The 23,823-nt window shown below is 35.6% G+C and overlaps 1 protein-coding gene across 12 annotated transcripts in view; it reads right to left on the minus strand.

The window, feature by feature from the left end:
• Positions 1–23,823, minus strand: part of TDRD3 (tudor domain containing 3) — a 179,558-nt gene that overhangs the window by 22,020 nt on the left and 133,715 nt on the right. For 11 of the 12 annotated variants that reach the window (XM_036249876.1, XM_036249881.1, XM_036249875.1 and 8 more), the window contains 2 exons: positions 20,468–21,318; positions 12,002–12,127 (listed from right to left, as the gene is read on the minus strand). In XM_036249876.1, coding sequence (XP_036105769.1) covers positions 12,002–12,127; positions 20,468–21,318 — 977 coding nt within the window. Of the gene's footprint in view, positions 1–10,486; positions 10,517–12,001; positions 12,128–20,467; positions 21,319–23,823 lie in introns of those variants that run through there. The other variant, XM_036249878.1, reaches the window with a different exon arrangement.

The following is a 23,823-nucleotide window of genomic DNA, read 5'->3' on the forward strand; positions in this document are numbered from 1 at the left end:
CATTTACTTTTTCTCATTAACAAATTTAACACCACACTGAACTGTTTCAATTTGCATCTGATTACAACAGACCCAACACATTTCTCTAAGTTTTAGTTATGAAAGATGGCACCACTACCTCAGCAAGAAACCACACTGAGTACAGTTCAAGGCTGTAAAAATAAAAAACCTAAAATCTTAAGAAAGTTAATTCAGCCAGGACATGAGTAGCCGTTATTGTGCTCCATGGTAATTAGGCATTAATGGCAAGCAGTTGGCGGAAGTGGCTACTGTTACTAGTATTTACACATAGCCAGATGAAGCATTCTTAGACTATGGGGAGGGCTGGACCAAGGAGAGCTCTACATGCTTTTTATGCCCTCACAAAGGTCCCTTGATCTGAAACCAGAAGACATTTTCTTTCCTTCTTAGCTCCACGCAGCCTCTATAAACTTAGCACCCAGGAAAGATGATAAGCATTGCAAATATAGCTTGGCTGAGGGTGGGCTAGAACTTACTTTACTGAGAATCAAAGATGAGGGCAAGTCAGATGTCGCTCAAAGAAATGGCCACCAAACCCCTAGTGTCTTCTCTCTACGACCACCCCTCCAGTTAAGGATCTAGGTTTCCAGCGAGGCTGCTGAAGAATTAACTCTGAATACTGCCTCTCCTTTTGGCAGAGAAGGAAGGACATGAGGCAGTCATGTTCCCAGTCAGCCTTACTCACTAATGGAGGAGGGATCTGGGTAACAGGATTTAAGGTACTTCCCTCTGCCAAAAATCTCTCTCCAACACTACCTAAATTCCATGAATCAGAGATTCTTTGATGTTTCTAGTTTCATAATTCTGATATTAAAGAAGAAGGGTGAGAGTGGGAAGGGTAGGAAGGGGTAACAGTAACAAAGAAAAAAACCCACACTCTACAGTGATGACTAATGTACCAGCCTGGGTTTTATATTCTTGAACTACTTAATTCTAAGGCATGCAGAGATAGCAGCAAGAACTCCAATGTGGAGAGAGCACAGAGAGAAGCAAAAAGAGTAAAGTCATCTTGGGTTGCTGTAAAAACGCACAGCTGAGGACACTGACTGCTGGAGAACAGGGAAGAAAGAGGTCAATAAAAATTTCTTTTTATAGACCTTGGGGAAAGAGGTCAATAAAAATTTCTTTTTATAGACCTTGGGAGTTGACAAAGCACATTTCTACCAATCATATTACTTAATCCTCACAACACCCTGTGCTGTAACTGAGACCAGAGATGTTAGGTAACTTACCCAAAGTCACATAGGTAGTAAGAGGCAGAGCCAGGACTCGACCCAGTTCTTCTGATTCCTCCTGCGCATCTCCAGCTCCCCTGGAGCTGAAGCAGGGGCAAAAAGGGAGGTGGAAGTAATTTGCCCAAGACCAGCCTTGCCCTCTCCCCTTCTTTCAAAGGCCAAGCAGAGCAGACACCGTGACCCCTTTCGTCAAATTCTTTCAGGAAAAGCACACAGAATCTGAGCAGGCTTCTCAGCCTGGGGCTCGGGGATGGTGATAGGCAGTAAACAATGTCAGGAGTATTTCTGGCTGTACTTTGTCATTTATGTGAAAATTATTGGAACCTCAAAGCATAAAAATTCTCATTTCAGAAAGTAAAATTTGTTTTTATAATTGATATTATTTAAAGCAGTTTGTTTAAAATGTTTTTGTTTCACAGTTTTAGGCAAAGCTTTTAAATTACACCATTAAAAAAAATTATCTTGAAAAATGCCTAAGAACCGAGGTAACAAATCTACATTTAACCTATTGTGGCCTTTCATTTTTTTTATCTTAATCATCTTCCTTCAGTGACTATTTTCATCAAAGCAATTATAATCATTAAAATGGACAGAATAATCAGTCTTTATATAGCCAATTTTAAGTATATCAACCAATTAAAGGAAAATGTGTGCATCTTTTTGAGATGTAAATCTTATATTCATTTCTAAATTATATCTAAAATGCTTTTAATATAGCCATTTATAACTAGCTTTCTATAATAAAATTTAGAATTTCCAGTCTCTAGTTTCTTGAATAGTTCCTTAATTTTTCTTAGGGAATGATATATTTCTATTTCTCATCTTAATTCAGTTTAATGAGACATTTTTCTTTCCTTGTCTTTGCTTATTTCCTAAGAATATGAGGATACAATTTAAGCAGACTGAGCATATGACCAAATTTTTCTCATTTCTAGATCTTTTTGTAATCGTCTCCAATACACCTCAGTTTCTAACAGTCTTCCCATTTGTGAGAACCCCTGTCAGTGGGGCCAAGTGCTCAGTAGGCATTAATACTAGCCAGGGCACACAAAAGATCAGCCAGGATATTAACTTCTTCCTGCCAAAAGCTCTTAGAAGCTTTCTGAACTTTAAAAGATGCTCTGTTTAACCAGACTTGATTTGAGCCTCAGTCCAATCTGAGATGGACATGTCCAACTACAGCTAAAAGCCACTTGAAAGCTTTACGATGAATAAAAAAACTGGCATAAAATGTAAAATAAAATGAAAAAAGGAAAGGAGAAAGAGAAGGAACCTGGATAAGGGAGAAAAGAAAGAAAGAGAAGAGAAGCAAAAAGAAAGAAGAGAAAAAACGTTTACCTAGAGCAGATAAAACATTTTTGAGTAAGCACTAATACTCGCAAGCATTCATACGTCTCCCCTTTCCCTTTCAGATTTCAATTCCATATTTTAAAAATATAATTAAGTCTAACATTCTTTGGGTACTGATGTTCAAATTCAGGAATTCCTATTAATAAGATTTATATTATTTATCATCTTATGAAGAAAAACTATATATTAGTGTACTTTTCCCCACATTATTTAAGCCTTATTTACTTAAGTCTTTTCAAGATAAAATGCCCTTTATATTTTCTTAAATCATTCATTAAATGGTAGCAAAAATGGTTACCAACATTAAAAAATAAAATAAAAGTGTATGAATTTTAGAATTAAACCATACAGAAATAGAATTAAACTAACTTCTAATATTGTACTTTGTATAATAAACTTTTTGTTACACGTGACCAAAAGGGTTGACCCTAATTTCCTAATCACATGAGCTGGGAAATAATGAGCATACTTTAGGTAAGACAAAAATGTCAAAGAAGGTTGTTAAAGTTAATATTAGTTTTGAAACATCAATGTTGGCCTTCTCTGCTGACTGCTCACACTATCACATTCATTTGACATGCATAACAAAACCGTACCAAGGACATGCCAACAACAGTGCCCAGACTGGAACCCCAGTCTGATGGAGGCCTTGTTAATATGGAAAGGTGGCTTCTAGAAGGAAGACAATAGATCTACTTCTCTTATACCACTTCAGTCCTTGAGTATACAGGCCAATCTATTTTCCAAAGAAGCCCTGTTACAAAAAGCATTAAAAAATATTTGTTGAAAGACATCATATTAAACCCATACTCGAGTTTGATGTTGGAAGAACTTCAATACTAAAGGTGACCACCAGCACTCCATCAGTCATTCAACAAATAATCACTGACCTCCTTCTACTGTTTCTGCTACCAAACCAGTTCATGTGCTCACTTCAAATTCCGATTCTCTCAATCACTAAAAGAGATGGTACGTATAGTATTTATCTACTGCTTGTTTGGCGTTTCTCTGCCCTTTCACTAGCTATTATCCAACCATAAAAGCTGCCCTTGTTTATAATTATAAGTGTTTGGAGAGGACACGACTCTTAAAATAAGAATTTTTTTCACCTCCAGAACTCTCAAGTAAACTCTAGAATTAGATAGAAGATTATCAATTCTTTTTACTTAACAACTGTTAAATAACATAACTGTTACTTTACCAGGAAAACAAGAACAGAAGACCAAGAGCAGTTAAGCACAGGAGCCTGTTCTCTAGGAGACCTTTACAATTAGAACTCAGTAGCCAAAGGCTTCACAACACACTAGCCTTTTACTAAAAGAGCTAATGATGAAATAAAATAGATTTTTTTTTATCTTTTAGGAGTCTTCTTCCTCATTTAAGAATGCCCACATACACAGTGGAATTAACTTGCTTTAACAGTTTCCTCTGATTTAGTAGCCAATGCCAGCTTAACAAACAGAGGCATTTCAGAGTTTTCCTTAGACTAGATTATTGGAGAATAACAAATACAAAAGCACAGATGATGAACACGCCTTACTGCTGGGCTGTATAAATGCCATGTGGGTTACGAGGAGAGAATCACAGAGAAGGGCAGCAGTACTATAAAAGCTGTGATCTTCACAAAAGCCAATTTCTAAAAGTTAATACATAAAAAGTTTCCAGAATTAGAGTTAAATTAAAAGACAGTGAGTTGTATATAATTACATGTAAACTGAAATCTTCATTTTACTTTTATGTAATAAAACACTATTACCAATGACAAAAGTTCTCAGAAGGGACACACAATTTCAGGAATATATTTTGTCCTCTATTCACAGAAAGTTGAAGACTCTTGGGACAGGTTTGAGGAGAAATAAACTTTATATATTTAGTCTCTATTTATAACATACAAAAACATTAATAATAAGTTTGGAACATCTAATACAATATATCTTAAAGATAAACCGTCACCCTATTTTAAAGATGGCACATTTGAAAACTAGAAAAAAGTTAAAAAGGTAGCTAAGATGTTTACCAAAGTACCTTCTATAGACTTTCTATAACAGGTTCTACAGAAAAAGAAGAAAAAAAAAGAGTTCCATGAACAAATAAGTCTGTGAAGCAATATACACTACCTCTCTCTCTCTCTCTCTCGGAAATTTTAAATACATATTAATCTATTTCTGTAATCAAAAAGTGTACTTAATTTCTTTTTAACCCAGCACTTTCAAATATTCTCAGAACACTTTATAAAACTCTGAGCTAGATGGACTAGGTATGAAAATGAACGTACAAAAAATAATGACTTTTGTACTCTTATGATGGTCAAAGCTGCTTAACTGGAACCTCTTTGTTACATTAATTCTTAATAAACTATATGCTTTGTTTTGCTTTTTAAGGCAAATAAAATGTATTCACTGTTGCAATACTTCTCTCCCTTCTAAATGGAGCTCTCAGCCAATGACAGGACGCTAAAAGAGTTATTTCAAGCTAAGGTGTAAAACTTTTCCCAGTAATTTCCAAATTTAATGGAATTGGAAGTTCTATAACATCAGAGTGTTTCTCACAAGGAGACAGATCAACTCCATTCTTTGCCTAGAGGTGAGATAGTGAAGCCTATTGCACATGATTCTAGAATAAATAGCATAGGTCTAATAAAGTCCAGGAACTGAGGGTCAGTAGGAAAGGTCGTCTGTATACATCTAGAGATGCCACCCACTATAGGTAAAAAGAAAATGAAGCCAAAAAAATACAATGATGTTGAGAAAATAGAATGAAAACAGATAACTAATAAGATGATAAAAGAAAGAATACAAAAAAATAGAACTAAGTACAGACACACAGATGACCAGAGAAGATTTAAACAGAACAGACAACTGACGACTCACTACGATATGCGATCAAATGTGTAGCCTAAGTCCCCTTTAGCCCATCACCACCAAGGTCCACAAGCACTGACTTTGGAAAAGGGAACATGCACCGTGGGAGCTCCACCTGAAAGAGAATAAAGTCTACCGTGCAATGAGCAACATCATTTTTCTGCTTTTGCAGGTGCAAATAGAAGAGGCTCAAAAATTCGCTAGAAACTAACAGAGCTGTGTGTATTTTTTTTTTTTTTTTTTTCCGATTTAAGAAGACTGCCTCTTCAGATTTATACAAATTTTTAAAATAAACTGACATGAGTGTCTAGTCAAGGCATATACCCAATGTAAGATTAACTTCTTTGAGAACAGAGAAATAATGCAAAACAAAAATATTTCTCAGACTCATTTGTTTTACTTTATTTCATATGCAATGAGTACATTAGCAAGTCTATTGCATATATATGCCAAGGAATAGTAAAATTCAGTGCAGTTTGAAATTATAGCTTTAAAATTCCTGGATGAAAAAAACAAAATTTACACTTAGAAGAGAACAAACCTTGGGTCTACTGAATCAAGATGCCAAAGGGAAAAATGAGTTGACCTGACAGTTCAGCCCCCCTTAGCTATAGCTCCCACCCATGATGCCTCCTTGAAACTACTTTGAAAGAAAAATAAAAATTACATAATATTCAGCAAAAATCTAAAGCACCATGAATTTACTTCTTAATTAATCTACACCATAATTCAGGCTGCTACTAGTCAAGCGGAGGCTTAGAAGATAAATGTTAACATAATATCTAGTGGTATTATTCATGTACGCTAAAAAAATGCTGAGAATTTTCAAAGTTATGCTAACTTGATACTTAATATAAAGATTTAAATAATTTAAGGCTTAGATTATTTTTATTAGCTTTAAATAAAGTTAGAAACAAATCTGAGTGATCATTAGAATTACTTTAAAAGGAAGAAAGCACACCTTAGGTAATACTCTGCCATGTTATTTCACTCTGGGAGTTATTTCACTTTCAGAATAAAAGGAATGTGAAATAATAATCTAATCTGTACTTTCATTGCTCAATGAAGGAAAACTCAGATTATCCAGAAACCTTTTAAAGACATTTTTATATACAGTTCCTTTGAGTAGATTATAATATATTAAGTTATCAGATACCAAAATTCAAATGATACTTTTGTACAGTTCCTAAAATAGCATATAGTTCTCTTAGTATTAACTGAAATAGTGAAATGTTTCTATTGAATGATATAGCCAGCTCAAAACCTGATCTCTGAATTTTGACAGTAATCTGTTTTAGTTATCACAAACTGAATTTGGTCTTAGGCGGTAGATAGGAACAGTATTCAAGCTGACACATCTCTGCATACGGCATGTGTTTATGAATGAGCCATTTCTCCCTCTATGTCAGCAGCTTTCATTTCTCCAGCAAAGTCCTTTTGTGTAATTCACAACCTCCTGTGGGAATTGTGAAAGTCTGGGTAGCAGATGAAGAAATAAATAAAGCACATCAAATATAACCAAACTTTATTAAAACAAAGTTTAAAGATATTGCATGAAAGCACCCAAATTCTACTGCCCGTAATTTGAAAGGTATGTTTTAAATGGAGCTAAACTAGCGGCACAGTTTCATTCCGATTTACTTTGTGTTTTTACCGCAAAAGAAAATCAGCAGTGCCCACATGGCCAACTTTGAAAGGAAAGTTCCCCAAAATACATACGGCAGAAGAAAATGTATTTCAGTGACCCAATCAATTTTTTTTTTAATGCAGAAATTTAAATAAGGTAAATTATACCCACTAATTAATTTAATAATTTATCAGCAAGAATGAAAAGCTTTCTGAAATAGGTACTTGTACTTAATACAGGATACTAATTGGCAGAACCTCATTGTTACATAATTCTAATTTTCCTATGAAGTTAATAGGTTTCTATAACAATTGTCTTTTTTGAATATCTATTATGATCTTTTGATATCAAATACAAACTAGACACAGCCTAACTTTATCACTATGTCATTAAAATTATTAACATGACCTTGTTCTAATACATTTAGGATCCATTTTAACTCATTAATTTCTGTATTATAACTCAATCTCCTTCCTTAGTAAATAGGTTAGGGCTTATTTTGGTTCTATGTTTCTTTTTAATATTTTTACTAATATATTTACCAATCTTTTAATATTTTAAAATTTATGAATTTTTATGAACAATATCTGAATTTGAAAAGGTAACTTCTAAATGTGTTTCCTAGATGTCATTATAAAATAAATTTTGTACAAAGTTACTTCAACAGTAAAACTTAAGATTGATAGTTCTTTTTTTAAAGTATACTAAAACTAAAATATATATTATAATTATTTTTAAAAATCCAAAACCTTCTAAAGACAAATTTTTTTTTAAATAGATAAGAACTTTTTAAGTAGATAAAATTCATTAAATAATGCTTTCTTCTTTCACATTAATTTTATCTTTAAACTAAGGTAGAATGAATAAAGACTTAAACATTAAATTAAAACTTCAGTAAACCAGATTTTCACCATTTGTCTTTTGTTTTAAAGCCTCAAAAAATATGAATAAAAACTCTCATAAAATATTTGCGTTTGCTTCACATAACTGGAACTGGAACTTTCTTCTAACTTTGTGCAGTGTGCAGGAATTTTGTGTTTTGCCTACAAATATGTATCCCTGACCTAGAACAGTGCTCGGCACCTAATAGATGTGCAATGAACATCTGTTGAACAAATGAGTACTTTACAGAAAAACAGTTAAGATGGAATAATCATCTAAAAGACAATAACAATCATCTGTCAATTTCCAGAATTACTGTCCACAATGGGTATGCTAAGGTATCAGAACCACCATTATCTATACAACAATAATTTTTCTTGTTAAAACAACAGCCAAACAATAAGCATTTCCTGATACCAGTAAGCAAATACCATGAACTTTTAAAATGAAACTTTAGAAACTAGGATGTTCTAAAACATTTCTTAGGCTATAAAAGTCTGAGTGGAACTCCAGTCATAAATATACTTGGAAAATCAGGACATGACAGTGTTTTCTCAGGTTTAGAAAAGCAATTCAGAAGCAACAGTACCCTAAAACCACAGAAGATTTGTCTGAGCAGCAGCACCAGGGTATTTTCAGTAATTCCAAATTGCCTGTGGCATCTTTTTACTGATTTTCTGGTATTAGTTTTAGAGTTAAAAGGAACCAATTTGGAAGGGGACAACAGGGAACATAAATAGCAGTTTCTTTGCCCCTACTGGTTTCTCATACAGTGGTCAGAAGTATAAAATAATACATAGTATGGCTTTCTCCCTATGTAATTTTCCAGGTAAAATGAGACTCCTAATGCTCCAGTCAGTTTAATAAAATAAGGAAAATCCTACAATGTTTAAAGACAATTGAAAAACAAATTTAGAGCATTTATTCAGTTAAGAATGAGCTGTGAATCTCACATTATGTGTGATAATCAGAGAGCTCATTATAATAAAGATACTAAATTTAAAACAGAATATTTTATGATAGCTAAAAGAATCAGGTGAAATCTAGGTAGAGTTAAAAAAAATGACTTACAAAAAGTTAAGTAAATCATTTTAGAGGAAATAAAGTGGTCAATCATAATTAGAACATAAAATGTTGCCATCTAAAATACCATCATTGAGTAAGTATGTTCTGGAAATATCAGGGTATATCCAGATGGGAAGGGAAAACAGACAGTTGGTCTACAGAAAAAATTAAGGCAAATAATTCCTAAACTTCGTAAAAAAATATTAACACTTAGATTTAAACTATTAAGTAGATTTATTTTCTGTACAAGAGACTATTAACATAGTCACTGAGTCTCTTAATATTTCATGCTTTTTATTTAATGATTTATTCTTATACCTTTAAGAGACAATACAGGCAACTGATTTCTATAAAGGCTTTTGTCTTATATACAGGCTTTTGGGGTTGTTTTTCCTGCAAACTATTAAAAAACAATCTTCAATACATGACCATTGCTACATTTAGGAAAACAAGAGGTTTTCTGAAATTTTGTGCCAATAACAAACATAATTCTTAATAAAAGATACAACATTATTTCACAATTAGAAATCATAATGCACATATATAGTGCAAGAGTTAAAAAATAAAATATCACACAATCCATTGTGTGAGTAAATAATTGTGCTAAGGCTTCTAACAACTTTGCTGCACCTTTCCAGCCCTTTGATTTTTCTAGTGTGACTTACCAATCAGAGTTACCTTCTTACTGGTATAGTGAATGTTTTGCTTCTGATGAACTTAAAATTTGTTACAATTCCCCAGTTACAAAAGGAAGAGTGCTCATATACTCTGACATTAATACATTCAGAAGCTAAGAGAACTCTACACTAATTCTATATTAAATACACTGAGAGACCCCCCAGACTTTTTCTTAGGGACTTATGTATTTTTATAAATGGAGATGGATGAAGATATGTTAAGTTGGTGGCTTCTATATATGAAGAATATGATGCTTCTACAAATAAGTCAATTATTCATGCAGATAAAGAAGAAAGGACGATCTTATCCTCAATGATGTTCATGATCCAAAAATATGTTATATTAATTTATGCAAAGTAGTAAAACATCAACAATCACTTTATTATTGTAAGTAGGAGAAAAGAAATACCAGAATCTCCAAAAGATTTAGTGAGCCTATCCCGCTTCTTCCTGAAAAAATATTTCAAGCATCCTGTAAGATTTTTAAGTTGAATGCAGAAAATATAAATAGGCCAAAAAAAAGGGGGGGGGGGTATTAATGAAGAGGTGGGAAGAATAACAAACTCATTGCTGTGGTTCAGAACAGAATCACTACATGGGCTGTGACATCTGATTAAGTTACTGTCCAGCTAAGTTTACATGGATCTAAAATCAGTGACAAAGCAATGAGGACTCCTGGGGGCCGGGGAGGAAAAGCCACTGACTGTGGAGAGAAAACGATCCCTTCAGCAGCCAACACCTTTGAGGGGAAGAGCTACAGTGAGGGATGACCAGTGTGCTCCTCACTGACGGCCTCCCTGGAACAGAAAAAGGAAGTAGAGAAGAAATGAAGAAAACAAAATTTCTCTTTGGGAAGAAAAGAATAAAATTAATCTCCTATTAAATCTCTAAAAAAGAAAACTGAATGTGAAAATTCTATTGTAACCTCTGGCTGTGATGGCTGAACACATTTGGAAGCACCAAGCAAAGAGCGAACCAGGGCTCAACTCCTAGAAATACAGACTCAAATTAATTACTTTTACTATAAAAAACAGATTAAAATGCATTAATAGAAAAAATAATGGAAATAGCCCTGATGAGAATCAACAGGGCAAAAATTTGGGTACAACAAGTTTCTCCAAGAAAGACATAAACTAGGTATTGATGGTATTCCAGTCTTTTAGGGGAAAAGTGGCTAAACTTTAAAGAGAAGAAAAGAGTCTCTAAATCAAACATATAACCCATTAGTAATGTCACACTGTAAAATATACAATAATACATTATCTAGAAGACAGTAGTTTTCCTAGAATAACAATGTATAGAATCAAGATCCATGGCCCAAAACATGATTACAGCTACAAGGTTTTTTGTTGCTTAATTTAACTTTTTTGTGGGGAGAGAACAGGGGGTATGACCCTGACGTCATGTCAGAAAAATGTAAAAAGATCTAAACTAAACTAAAAGCAGTTCATGAGAAAACAATGTATGTTTTAATGATAAAGGCTACTGGCTGGATGATATAATTGTATGGAATATTTTGATATTTTAGGAAAATAGCAACAATTTAGGCTTCTAATCATAAGTTTATTAATAGTTACCCACAAATTGGAGAAAAAAAAAGAAAATTTTAAAAGTCATCAAACTAATTTTAATATGTCTTGTCGTCCTGTTTTTGCCTAAATTTGGTTGAGAATCTAGATACAGTCACATAAATCCTAAATAAAAGGGACTCCATGAGGCCAGTACATTCTAAATTCATCGTCAAACTTATCATACAGCTTCGACATAACAATCGGCAATAAAATTAATAGTTATTAAACAGATATTTATGGCTACTCTGTACATATACATATATACATATATGTGTAGTCAATGCAGTGTGAATTCATATATACTTTTAAATTTTTCAAAATTTACATGTAACTAAAATAATAAAGAAATACAGGTATCCAACAGAGATTTAAATCTGACAACTGCTGGACATACTTTAGTCAAATTTAAAGTAACAAATGTGCATAAAAATTTTACACATAAAATTTTTTGGCAAACATATAAATACGGGCACCTATTTCCAAAACATAATATGACAGAGCATTATACAGGAAAAGTAATCCCAAAGCTTTCATTTTTATTGTAGTTCAGTGTAATTATTAAATTAAAATCTTTCTTTAGCGGTGGACAGTTTTAAGCAAACTCAACATGTTTTTCCACTGGAAAATTCTGTATTACTATGACTAATCTTTCAGAGCTATGTATTTTCTTCAAAATAGCTTATGCCTATGTACAGAATTTGGATCACGTACCCATGCCTCTGTCTGAATGGGCCTGATGTTGCTTAGTAGCACCTCTTCATAGTTTCCATAATCAATGAATTTAACAACTGCTGTCATACCTGAAGAATGGAGAGCTTCAACTTCCGCTCGGTAAAACTGAGGAGACAAAAATGAGTTTTAAATAGGGCAATCAACAGAGTCTGCAAAAGGCTATATTTGATGCAGATAGAAATAATCTAAGTGTTAAAATGTGCAATTTTTTTGACAGCTCAGTTTTTTAAATTAATATTTTGAGATACAACTGACACAGAACAATGTATTAGTTTCAGATGTACAACACAGTAGTTTGATATATGTTCATATGGCAAATGATCACCACAATAACTTTAATGTCCTTCACCACAGTTACAGAAATTTTTTCCTTTGTGATGAAAACCTTTAATCTTTACTCTCTCAGCAACATTCAAATATGCAATATTTTAAAGAAAATAATTTTTAAGAGAATAATGTATTTAAGAAATAAAACTTACCTTTGAATAACCATAAATTGGCTAAAAATGGTAAATTATTTTATCAATATGAGTTCTGACATACACTAAACAGTAGTAATTATTCAGGACAGAGCTCGGCAGTCAGGGGAGAATAGTCAATGCTGATGGGTGTATAAGAACCAGTGTTTTGTTGTTAGCCACTGAAATCCTTTAACTAACATTAGTAAGACAATTCTTATGTACTAATCAGAATATATAACTATGGAGCAATTTATTTAAAAAACAAACAAACATAAATGTAGACAAAATAAATACAAAGGAAAAGGCTCATTGCTACTGGCCTCACAGGCAGCTTAAATCACAGTTCTCCATGCCCTTCTGAAACACGAGTCCCCGGATGTACCAGGAAAGGTCTGATTTTACTGATTAACTAGTACTCTTCACGTTACAAAGTGAGTTAATGCATGGTGCTTCCCTCACAGGTCTGGATCCTAAGAAGTTTAGAAACATCATGCTGGAATTTTCAAAATCTTACGAGTTCTTGATACACATTCGCATCTCTCCATCCCTTCTCTTTGTCTTTAGTCTCACACTACTATGTTTTGTGAGTTGTTGAGAGTATTTTTGGACCTATACTTCTCAGATAATTATGTCAGTTTAGGTAAGTTCAACAAACAATGAGTCATAGCATATCCTAGAAGAACAAATATATTGACATCTTTTTAGAACTTACACTATATAAAATGACTTCTACATAATGTGGCAAGTGCTGTCATAATGGTGCAGTGTATGGTATTTGATAAGGCTGGGGAGTTTCGGAAGAGCTCCGTGGGGCAGAGGACCATCGACACAGTCGTCAAGGATGAAGACAGTTTAGCCAAGTGAAGAACTGAGAAGGGCATTTGTTTCAGGGAATGTCACAGAGATGTGAAACATAAAGATGAGTGCAAGAAACTACAAAGAGTTTAAAATTACCGCATGATGTGAGAAAAAGGGTAAACCAACAGGCAATTAGGACAAGAAGGTAAGAGCCAATAGACTGAGGCTCTATGCAGGTTAGAATATGTATTTATTTCACAGGTAAAAGAGTTTAACAGGTAAAAGACTATGTCATAGTCCAGGAGCACAGTGGTAGCAGTTTCAACAAGTGCACAAGGAATAAGGTTTAAGGCAAGGAGAGCGTTTGGAGGTGGTGAGAGTATTCCAGTCGAGGGCAGAACAAGCTGAACTAGTTATGGCAGTCTAGAGGAAGAAGAATCATCCCAAATCCTCAAATGCTTCAATGCAAATAAGGCAAGATATAGTGAAGAACTTAAAAAAAAATTATTATTGTATTATTATTACTTTTCATTAATTTATTTTTGTTACAGATGTTTCTCCTTTTTCCCCCATTGACACCCTCCTCCCGATCCCGCCCACGGCATCTCCAGCATTATTGTCTATGTCCATGGTTACACACATATATATATAGGTTCTATGGTTTATCTCCCCCCCTCCATCCCCTTCTTCTGAGGTTTGTCAGTCTGTACCCTACTTCTATGTCTCTGGGTCTATTTTATTCATCAGCTTGTTTTGTTCATTCCACAAATAAGTGAGATCATGTAGTATTTGTCTTTCTCTGATTGGCTTGTTTCGCTTAGGAAAATACTCTCCAGGTCCCTTCATGTTGTCTCAAAGGATAAGAGATCTTTCTTTCTTACCGCTGCATAGTGTACCATTATGTATATGTACCACTGCTTTTTTATCCATTCATCTACTGATGGACACTTGGGCTTTTTCCAGATCTTAGCTATTGTAAATAGTGCTATGAACACAGGGGTACATATATTCTTTCTGATTGGTGTTTCAGGCTTCTTAGGGTATACACCTAGAAGTGGGATCACTGGGTCAAATGGCAGTTCGATTTTAAATTTTTTGAGGTAACACCACAGTGTTTTCTTTTTTTTTTTAATCCTTCCAGCATCATTTTATTTTATTTTTTTTAAAATTAATCTATTTACTTTTGCTACAGATGTTTCTCCTCCTCCCCTCTGATACCCCCCTCCCTCCCTCCCCACCCTGCCCCCAGCTTAGTTGTCCATGCCCACTGTTCATGCATACATGCATATAAGTTCTGTGGTTTATCTCTCCCCCACCTCCCCCTCTTCTGGGGATCGTCAGTCTGTACCCCACTGCCACATCTCTGGGACTACCCCATTCCTCATACTGTTATGTTCATTATATTCCACAAATAAGTAAGATCATATGATAACCTGTCTTTCTCTGTTCTGCTTGTTTCACTTAGGATAATACTTCCCAGGTCCCTCCATGTCGTCTCAAAGAAAAAAAGATCTTTCTTACAGCTGCATAGTACTCCATTATGTATATGTACCACCACTTTTTTATCCATTTGTCTACTGATGGACATTTGGGCTGTTTCCAGATCTTAGCTATTGTAAATAGTGCTGCTACGAACACGGGGATACATATATTCTTTCTGATTGGTGTTTCAGGCTTCTTAGGGTATATTCCAAGAAGTGGGATCACTGGGTCAAATGGCAGTTCAATTTTTAATTTTTTGAGGTAACACCACAGTGTTTTCCATAGTGGCTGCACCAGTCTGTATTCCCACCAGCAGTGTACTAGAGTCCGTCCCCTTTTCTCCACACCCTCGCCAACACTTGTTGTTTGATGATTTGTTGATGGCGGCCATTCTGACAGGTGTGAGGTGATGCCTCATAGTTGTTTTAATTTGTGTGAATAACTTTTAAGTGATAAATTTCACTAATTGATTAATCTGGTCCAAAACACTACTGTAATGCAATTAAGATTATGATTTCTTAAAAGCCAATGCCTTTTCTTAAATCTTCACTCTTGTCTCTGGCTAGAAAATTAAAAAGCTGACTATTCTTGACAAGACATATAAAAGCTATCTCTTAAATTAGGTGCTTTCAGAAGATAACTAATCTTACCTCTTTCAGAGTGAATATTGTTTATCTCACTTATTTAGTCGTAAGATCTTTACAGAGCCCACAGTCCCTCACTCTCAACAGAAAGTACACATCCAATTAACATCAAAGTAGTCACCTTAGAAGATCATCCAACAATTCTAAGAATACTCTAAAAGCTCAAAACATTTTAGAAATTATTAGGTACTGGCTTTTAGAAGGTACATTACATTATTTGGAATAAATTCAGTAGAGGCAATACATGAATTCCATACTATTGATTTTTTTTAGACAATTATAATCTCATTAGGTATTTGAAGACATATGGGTAATAACACAGCCAGAACTATCTGATCTATCCCAAGCACCTGACACTTAGCATTTACTCAATTATGATTTGCTAAAGAACTTGTCTACTAGGTCTAATAGCTCAATAGCTGTCAGTCTTATTTTTCTCTGTTGTTTTGCTTCTGGTCAATCACTTTCTCTCTCTCTCTCCTTCCCTCCCCCCCTTTCTTTAACCATGCCTCATAATTTATTATAGGATGCCAGACATTACAGATAAAATGTTGAAAAAGTTCTAGGAAATGTGTTTTGTTTTTTTGTTTTTTCCTCAAAAAGAGGATTTGATTTCCTTTGGCAGGCAGACAGAGCACAAGCAGATATCCTTGATCCTGTAAATCAGGGGTGGGGAACCTTGTTCTGCCAAGGGCCTTTTAGATATTTATAACATCACTCAAGGGCCATACATAATTATCACCTTAAAAATTAGCCTGCTCTATTCAGTCAAGCATTTAATTAACCCACCCCTAATGTGATGGCTGGAACTGCTTCTCTTTGGAGAGGCTGTGATGTCAGCTGCGAAGGGCTGGTTTCGGGCTTTGAATGGCTTATTTGCAGTAGTTTTGTACTTGCTAGTAGGGCACGATCCTCGTGAGACTTGAAATATTATCTGACTTGAAGGACAATCACTTACCTTCTCTGCTTGTCAAAGTCACTAACAACCCACACTGTCCAATGCGGAAAAAATATTTTTCTATTTTCATCATAATCAACCTTTCACAGAAGCATCTGACACACTTTGCTCTACCAACAAACACTGACTTCCAACTACTTCACTTCTTCTTGTCCCCAGCATGAGGAAGAAATAGGTAAATGTAAGTACTTCTTCATTTCCCAAATCAAATAGTCCCTGTATTCTGGAAAGTGAGTGGTCTGGGTGGAAAGCGTAATAGTCTTATGGCACTTGCTTTCCAAGCCTTCCTAATAGCCAGGGAGTAGCCATGTAAAATAGTTCCAACTGGGACTTCCGGTCAAGATGGCGGGTAGGTAACCGTGGTATCGCGTCCTCCCACAACCACACCAAAGTTACAACTAAACTACAGAACAACCATCATTCAAAACCACCTGAAATCAGGCTGAATGGAAGTCCTACAACCATGGAATTAAAGAAGCACCCGCATCCAGACTGGTAGGAGGGGCGGAGGTGGATGGGCTGGTCCCACACCCACGTGTGGCAGATAAAAATCAGGAGGACACCTCGGCTGAGAAAATCCTCCCTAAGGACTGAGGGGTCCCCGTCCCACACCAGGCGCCCCGTTTAGGGTTGCAGTGCCACGAGGAGAATCCCTATAACTTCTGGCTGGAAAAACTAGCAGGAACTGAGGCTCAAGAAGGCTGAGGCGGCTGAAGCCCCAGGCAGCTCCTCTTAAAGGGCCGGTGCACGGATTTAAAGGACTCTCTCCCTCTAAGCTTGGAGGGGAGGCAGCTCAAGGGGCGCCAGAGACATACAGGGAAGAACCCAGCTGTTTGGCATTGGAGCGAGGGCTGGAGAGGGGGCTTTCTCCGGGACAGACATGCTGTCAGAGGTCTTTGTTCTTTGGTGAGCCCTTCCCTGGGGCAGCGGACAGTTGCAATATCTGGGACTCCAGCAACCTGGCTCACACTGGTAACCCCGCCCTGGAGACTCCCTGAGGGCCCGCCCCACCCAATTTACAGGCCCACCCAAGCTGTTGCCACTTGCTTAACCATAGTATTGGCCTGTCTTGGATCCTGCTTCAGGTTTTCCTAAATTCTTTCAAACAAGCAGCATCTGGTCTCAGCTAGCCCCATACCTCTCGTTGAGTAACACATAGAAACAAACACAGGGAGGTGGCCAAAAGGAGGAGACAAAGAAACAGGTCCCAAATGAAAGAACAGAAAAAACCTCCAGGAAAAGAAATGGAGATAAGTAACCTAACAGATGCTGAGTTCAAAATACTGCTTATAAAGATGCTCAATGAACTTAGGGAGAACCTCAGCAAACTTAGTGAGGGCCTCAAGAGCACAAAAAAGGACCAGTCAGAAATGAAGGAGGCATTAACTGAAATAAAGAATAATTTACACAGATTCAATAGTAGAGTACATAAATCCAAGAAGCCAACCATCGATTTGGAATATAAGGAAGCAAAAAACACCCAATCAGAACAGCAAAAAGAAAAAAAATCCAAAACAATGAGGAGAGTGTAAGGAGCGTCTGGGACAACTTCAAGCGTGCCAACATTCGCATCTTGCGGGTGCCAGAAGAAGAAGAGAGAGAACAAGAAATCGAAAACCTATTTGAAACAATAATGGCAGAAAACTTCTCTAACTTGGTGATAGAAACAGACATACAAGTCCAGGAAGCACAGAGTCCCAAACAAGATGAACCTCAAGAGGCCCACACCAAGACACAAAATCATCAAAATGCAAAAGGTTCAAGACAAAGAGAGAATCTTAAAAGCAGCAAGAGAAAAGCAGTTATTTACCTACAAGGGAGTTCCCATTAGGCTGTCAGCTGATTTCTCAAAAGAAACTTTGCAGGCCAGAAGAGAGTGGCAAGAAATATTCAGAGTGATGAAAAGCAAGAACCTACAACCAAGATTACCTGCAAAACTGTCATTTAGAATCGATGGCCATGTAAAGAATTTCCCAGACAAGAAAAAGTTAAAGGAGTTCATCACACCAAACTGTTATTATATGAAATCTTGAAGGGTCTCTTTGAAGAAAAAGTTAAAATACATGAACAAACAAAATGGCAATGAATACATATCTACTGACAATGGAATCTACAAACAAAATGAGCAGGCAGAACAGAAACATTTTCATAGATACAGAGAACATTTTGTTGGTTGCCAGATGGAAGGGGGGTTGGAGAAATGGGTGAAAAGGTGAAGGGATTAAGAACAAACTGTTTGCTAGACTGACAAACCTGAAAGGGAAGACGAGTTTGGGGGAGGGGAAGAAATAAACCAAAGAACTTATATGAATATATGCATAACCAATGGACACAGACAACAGTGTGGGAAAAGGCAGGAGGGGGGCGGGAGTGGAGAGGAGGGGGTCAATGGGGAAAAATGAGGAACATCTGTAATACATTCATCAATAAAGATTAAAAAATAAATAAAAAATAAAATAAAATAAAATAGTTCCAACTAATAAGATTGTCTGTTGATATTTCTGGAAAGGTTTTTGGTTTTCAGGAAAAACAACAAAAACAAAAACACAGCTAGTACTGTCTGGGCCCCTCCTTTTAGCTTTGAATACAAACTTGGCAGTAAAGCTGCTGCTTCTAGACGAGTATTATCCCACTTGCAAATAAAGACCTTAAGACAGTGCCACCTGGCTATCCCACCCTGTACCCACCTTGCTGGTATCGGCAGGTAACACCTGACACCTGGCCTATACCACACCATTCACTGAACACGGTGGGACCTGGCTCCTGATCCCAAGCCCTGCAGCATCTTTTTGAAAGATCCATCCACCTTCCCTGGCCTAAACTTCAGTTCCTTGAAATCTTCAGTTAATTTTACTTTCACCACTTCTTTTAGTCACACACACACACTCTCATGAGACCATCCTTACTTTATCAACCAACTACTCTCCTTATAAAATATTTACTTCAAAATTTTTTTTTCTTTGACCTGATCCTCACACCTCCAGGTCCCTGGCACTATAACTCCCTTACCTCTGTATTAATTACCTTGCTGAATCTCCAGTCCCATAGCCAGTCTACTTTTTTCCTGTATCAGTGCCCCATTCAAAATTAACTAATTAACAGTCAACAAATAATTATTAAATTATTACACTGTAGGAACAGAGCTACAAACAAAAACTAGATAAAATCTGCTTTTAAGGAACTTAAAATTATGGTAAGGGAGTACTATGAATCTAGGAACCAAAATTAAAATATTCACAAATTCCCTTAACTTTAAGAAAGTGAATTAGGCCCTGACTGGGAAAGACAATAATTTAGGAGGGAGAAGGGGGCAGATTAAAGAAGTCTTCCTTTAGCAAGTGATGTCTGAGCCCTGAGCTCAAGGATGAGCAGAGTAGTTGGTAGAAAATGTCGGGCAGACGGTGAGCACGTGCAAAGGCCCTTATCTCAGAGGGTGCCTCCGTCCTCTCCGCTCCTGTTCTCACTGTGTGGTCTTCTCCCTCTCAGCCAGGCTCTATTATCTGATCCCTGTATTCCTCTTTGACCTCATCTTTTATCTTTCCCTTCCCCTTTCTCCACAATTACCCTCTTTCCTCTTTAGCCAGCATGTAATGTAGAACAAAAGAATGTTTAAATTATTGGTTTAATAATTACTATATTATTAGTGAAATAATTAATATTTCTTAATTTTTTAAAAAGGTAGTCAGATTGTGTAAATTTCCTTTTCTCTAGATGAAATCTGCAGAATTGAACTCTGGGCCACTCAAATGATTTCCTTCCTTGTGAATTAGTATAATTTCACTAAAAAGAAAAGCAAATATTAATAGTTCAGTTGATGGTAAGTGAAATCACTTCTCAACTTCACTCAATCACTTTGACAATACTATTCTGATATACAAGCTAAAAGCAAACTTAACCTAACCAAATAGATGGAACTCACTCTCCCTAATCATCCACAAAAAACAGTAAAATTTTATTTCTCCTCTTTTATAAATTATAAATCTGTTCAAAGACTTTAAACAGGTACAAATGTAGGAAAAAACTCACAATCCCAACGCAATGCTTTCTGTAGTTTCACTAGAACGTTAAATTTAGTGATATTAGTATATAATAGTGTGCATACCTTATTGTCTTCCCAATAAAGTGCAAAACATTCATCTCCAGGTTTCCACAGTTTTGCATACTCCATAGGAATAGATGACTCTAATACTTTGTCTGGTTTAATCGGCCCAGATCTTCTTTTGGGCCCACTATTGTAAACTATTTTATCATCATAGGGTGTAGCTGTGATGGGTCCTGCTGGCTTGATAGGTCCCACTCGCCTTCCCCTCGGCGGCATTTCTGTCTCTCCATTCGGAACACCAATGAAACTATGCGTTCGGACCGGATTCTGGTAATCAGTATTTACATTGAAATGTTTTTCCATTTTTACACCACTGAAAGCTTCATTATTTATTGTTCGTGGTTTCCTGTCATAAAAATGATCCAGATTTGCTGTTTGGTTTTCTCTTTTCCCACGTTTTTGATTATTATAATCTACAGATTCTTGAGGAGGTGGATTTTCTCTTGTGTCTCCATAGGACGGACCTCTTCCTGATCTGCTTTGCATAGAGTTCTCCCTTTTTCTAAAAGCACCATCACTGTGCTGAGAACTTGAAGGGTACGAGGTGTCTTTAGTCCTATCATATCTAGAATATGGTCTGTCACACCTGATTCTCTCCTCAGCCCATACTTCAGATGCCGAAGAAGTGCTTGGTCGTTCAGTACCTCTGTTTCTAGGCAATCCACTGCCTTCTAAAATTGACTTTGAATTTTGAGGGTCTCGTTGAAAACGAGGAGGTTTTTCATTTCTTGGTTGTCTGGTATCATTTCGAGGAAAATATCTTGGTTGATTATTATCTTTTATTCCATTTTGCTCAGTATTCAACAATCTGTGTTGTCCCTGATGAAGCTGCTGCGGTTGTGATTTAGGTTCTGAAAAGTAAATCATATGCATATTAAAATGATGACTACATGTTAATTCTTATTTAAAAATGCCTAAACACTATATTAATACAAAACTATCAAACTACTATTTTAACATCTTTCACTCTCTTCCCATCTCACTATTTTCACCCCTCTCTGCTTCCTTACAGTCCTGTATTTCTCCTGCACAGTGCCCTGAGTCAGCCACATTAGTGAAGTAAAGCAGTGATATGCATGAACCATGAAAACAATGGTGGGTGATTTAAAAGCAATTTGTCTTTGTTTACATTCTTATAATACAGATAGCTATATATGCAATTCTGGGCATTCATCTCCCAAGACATTAATGAAACAGAACTGCAAACTGCTAACTCAGAAGCTGCTATAACACTGCACAAGTACAATCTTTGCTCAACTCCTTTCTAAGTCCCACACCAGTGTAGAGAAGTATAGTTATTATTGTCAGTCAAACTCTGGCCTTCGCAACAATGTTATTTCTCAAATCTTTCTGCATCTGCAATTGCTAAGTGTTTGTATTACAGATATCTCACTATAGAAAGAGTTAATAATTTTCTTGACCTTTCAAAATAATTAAAAGCAAGTACTACTTGAAAATAGAGAAAATTGTCAAAAATATGACTAAGCACAACCGTGCAAATAATATACAACTAGATACCAAAATCAGTAACATGGTAAATATATGCTCATAGATAACTTAATGACTGTATTTCACACAGTTATTTTATTCTGTTTCAATCTATACCATGTCATCTACACTTTCTTCTTCCATTGTTTCACACAACATAATTACCCATAACATAATCTATAACATAATTACCAAACATACAGATAGGTCTTTGGTGTATTGTTTCTCTTGTCATAGCCCATAATCAATATGCAGGTCAGGATTATTCTTATATTTCCCCAGGGTCACAATACTTCTCAACAGTGGCACTATTGACATTTTGGGTGAGATTGTTTCCTGAACTCCAAAAAAATCAACCTCTTTGACCTCCAGGCACTAAATGCCAAAGCGCCCCCTCCCAGATGCCTAGTGTCTCCATACATTTCCAAACATCCCTGGAGGCAAAAAAAATAAGTACCAGTTAAAATGTTGAAATCAACAGGGAGACAGAGAAGACCTTTGAAAGTTCCTGAGTGACAAAACAAGTCACAGACTAAAAGATCAAGACTTAAAATGGGAATAAAAAACACCTCTCATCAGAACCACTAGAAGCTAAAGGCCAATCTTACAGGTTTTAAATGTCTTTGAAAAGAAAAACTGTTTTCTAAGTACAATTCTATATCCAGCCAAACCACCCATTAATTGTGACAAAGAATTAAGACTTTTCAAATAAGCAAGATACCAAATACTAGCCAAGACCATTTACAGAGACATTTTAAAAATTACTCTTTCCGAAGATCTGCTTTATAAATATAATACAAATATCTTGTTTTAAACAACTGTAGTCAACGTTAAGTTTTTCTTTATAGAAAAGAAAAATGGTCACCTTCAGTTTCTGCTGGCATTATTTATTATCCAGGAGTAAAGATTCAGGGAAGAAAGAATAGTAGTGAATATAAATAAGCAGTACACAAATGAGCATTTTCAACAGAGAACATATATTGGCATTTGTTCTAGTCATTATTAGAAAATAAAAACAGCAGTTGCCTCTTTCTATTTGCAGTGTATTAGGTACCCGAACTTGCACTTTATTATCAAATAGTCCCCACAGTGGTCTTGAGATACAGATGTTACAGGGTTTTATATAATAAAGAGAGGTCAAGTCCCTTGAATAATGAATTAAAGAAAATTTTCAGCTTCCAAAATAAATCAAATATGAAGATATTTTATTTATTGTTATTAGGCTTGAATAGATATTTGAGAAGTTACCATTTTAAAGTGGCTATACTTGGGGTTCAATTTGTCTTATTACTCCAGTGAGGGCCACTGGTATCTATGACGGCCAGAAAGTGCAAATGTACTAGGTCATCACAAGAGGACGGGGTTCTGGATAACCATGTTTGCAGAATGAAGGCTTCCACTAGGCTTGGTAGGTGTGGGAGAATTTGATTTCATTTCTTCTAAAAGAAAAAATAAGTAAAGATTTCCTAATCTATTTAATTGATGATATACATTAGATTATAGAATAAAACAAGTGACTTTACTAATAATGAACATACTTCATTTCCAATAATGTGCTGAGATAAATAGGAATGTTTAAAAATTAAACACAATGACAAAGAGGATAATGTTGTGAAAAGAACAGTTTTCATATATACCCATTTCATTTCAAAATAAAGTAACAATAAGCGAAGACAAAAAAGTCCTTACGTATTTCATCATTCTCAGATGTCCTTAAACCCAGTAACTTTTGTCTTAGTTAAGTAATGAAGTCAGATATAAAGTAAACATTTTTAAACTGAGTTAATCCATTAAAAAAATAACAGAATATGCTTAATTACTAAATTGTGGAAAAAGTAATTTCAGGTAAATTAAGAAACAGACCCCAA

Source organism: Molossus molossus, unplaced genomic scaffold, assembly GCF_014108415.1.
Source record: "Molossus molossus isolate mMolMol1 unplaced genomic scaffold, mMolMol1.p scaffold_m16_p_9, whole genome shotgun sequence".
Classification (NCBI taxonomy): Eukaryota; Metazoa; Chordata; class Mammalia; order Chiroptera; family Molossidae; genus Molossus; species Molossus molossus.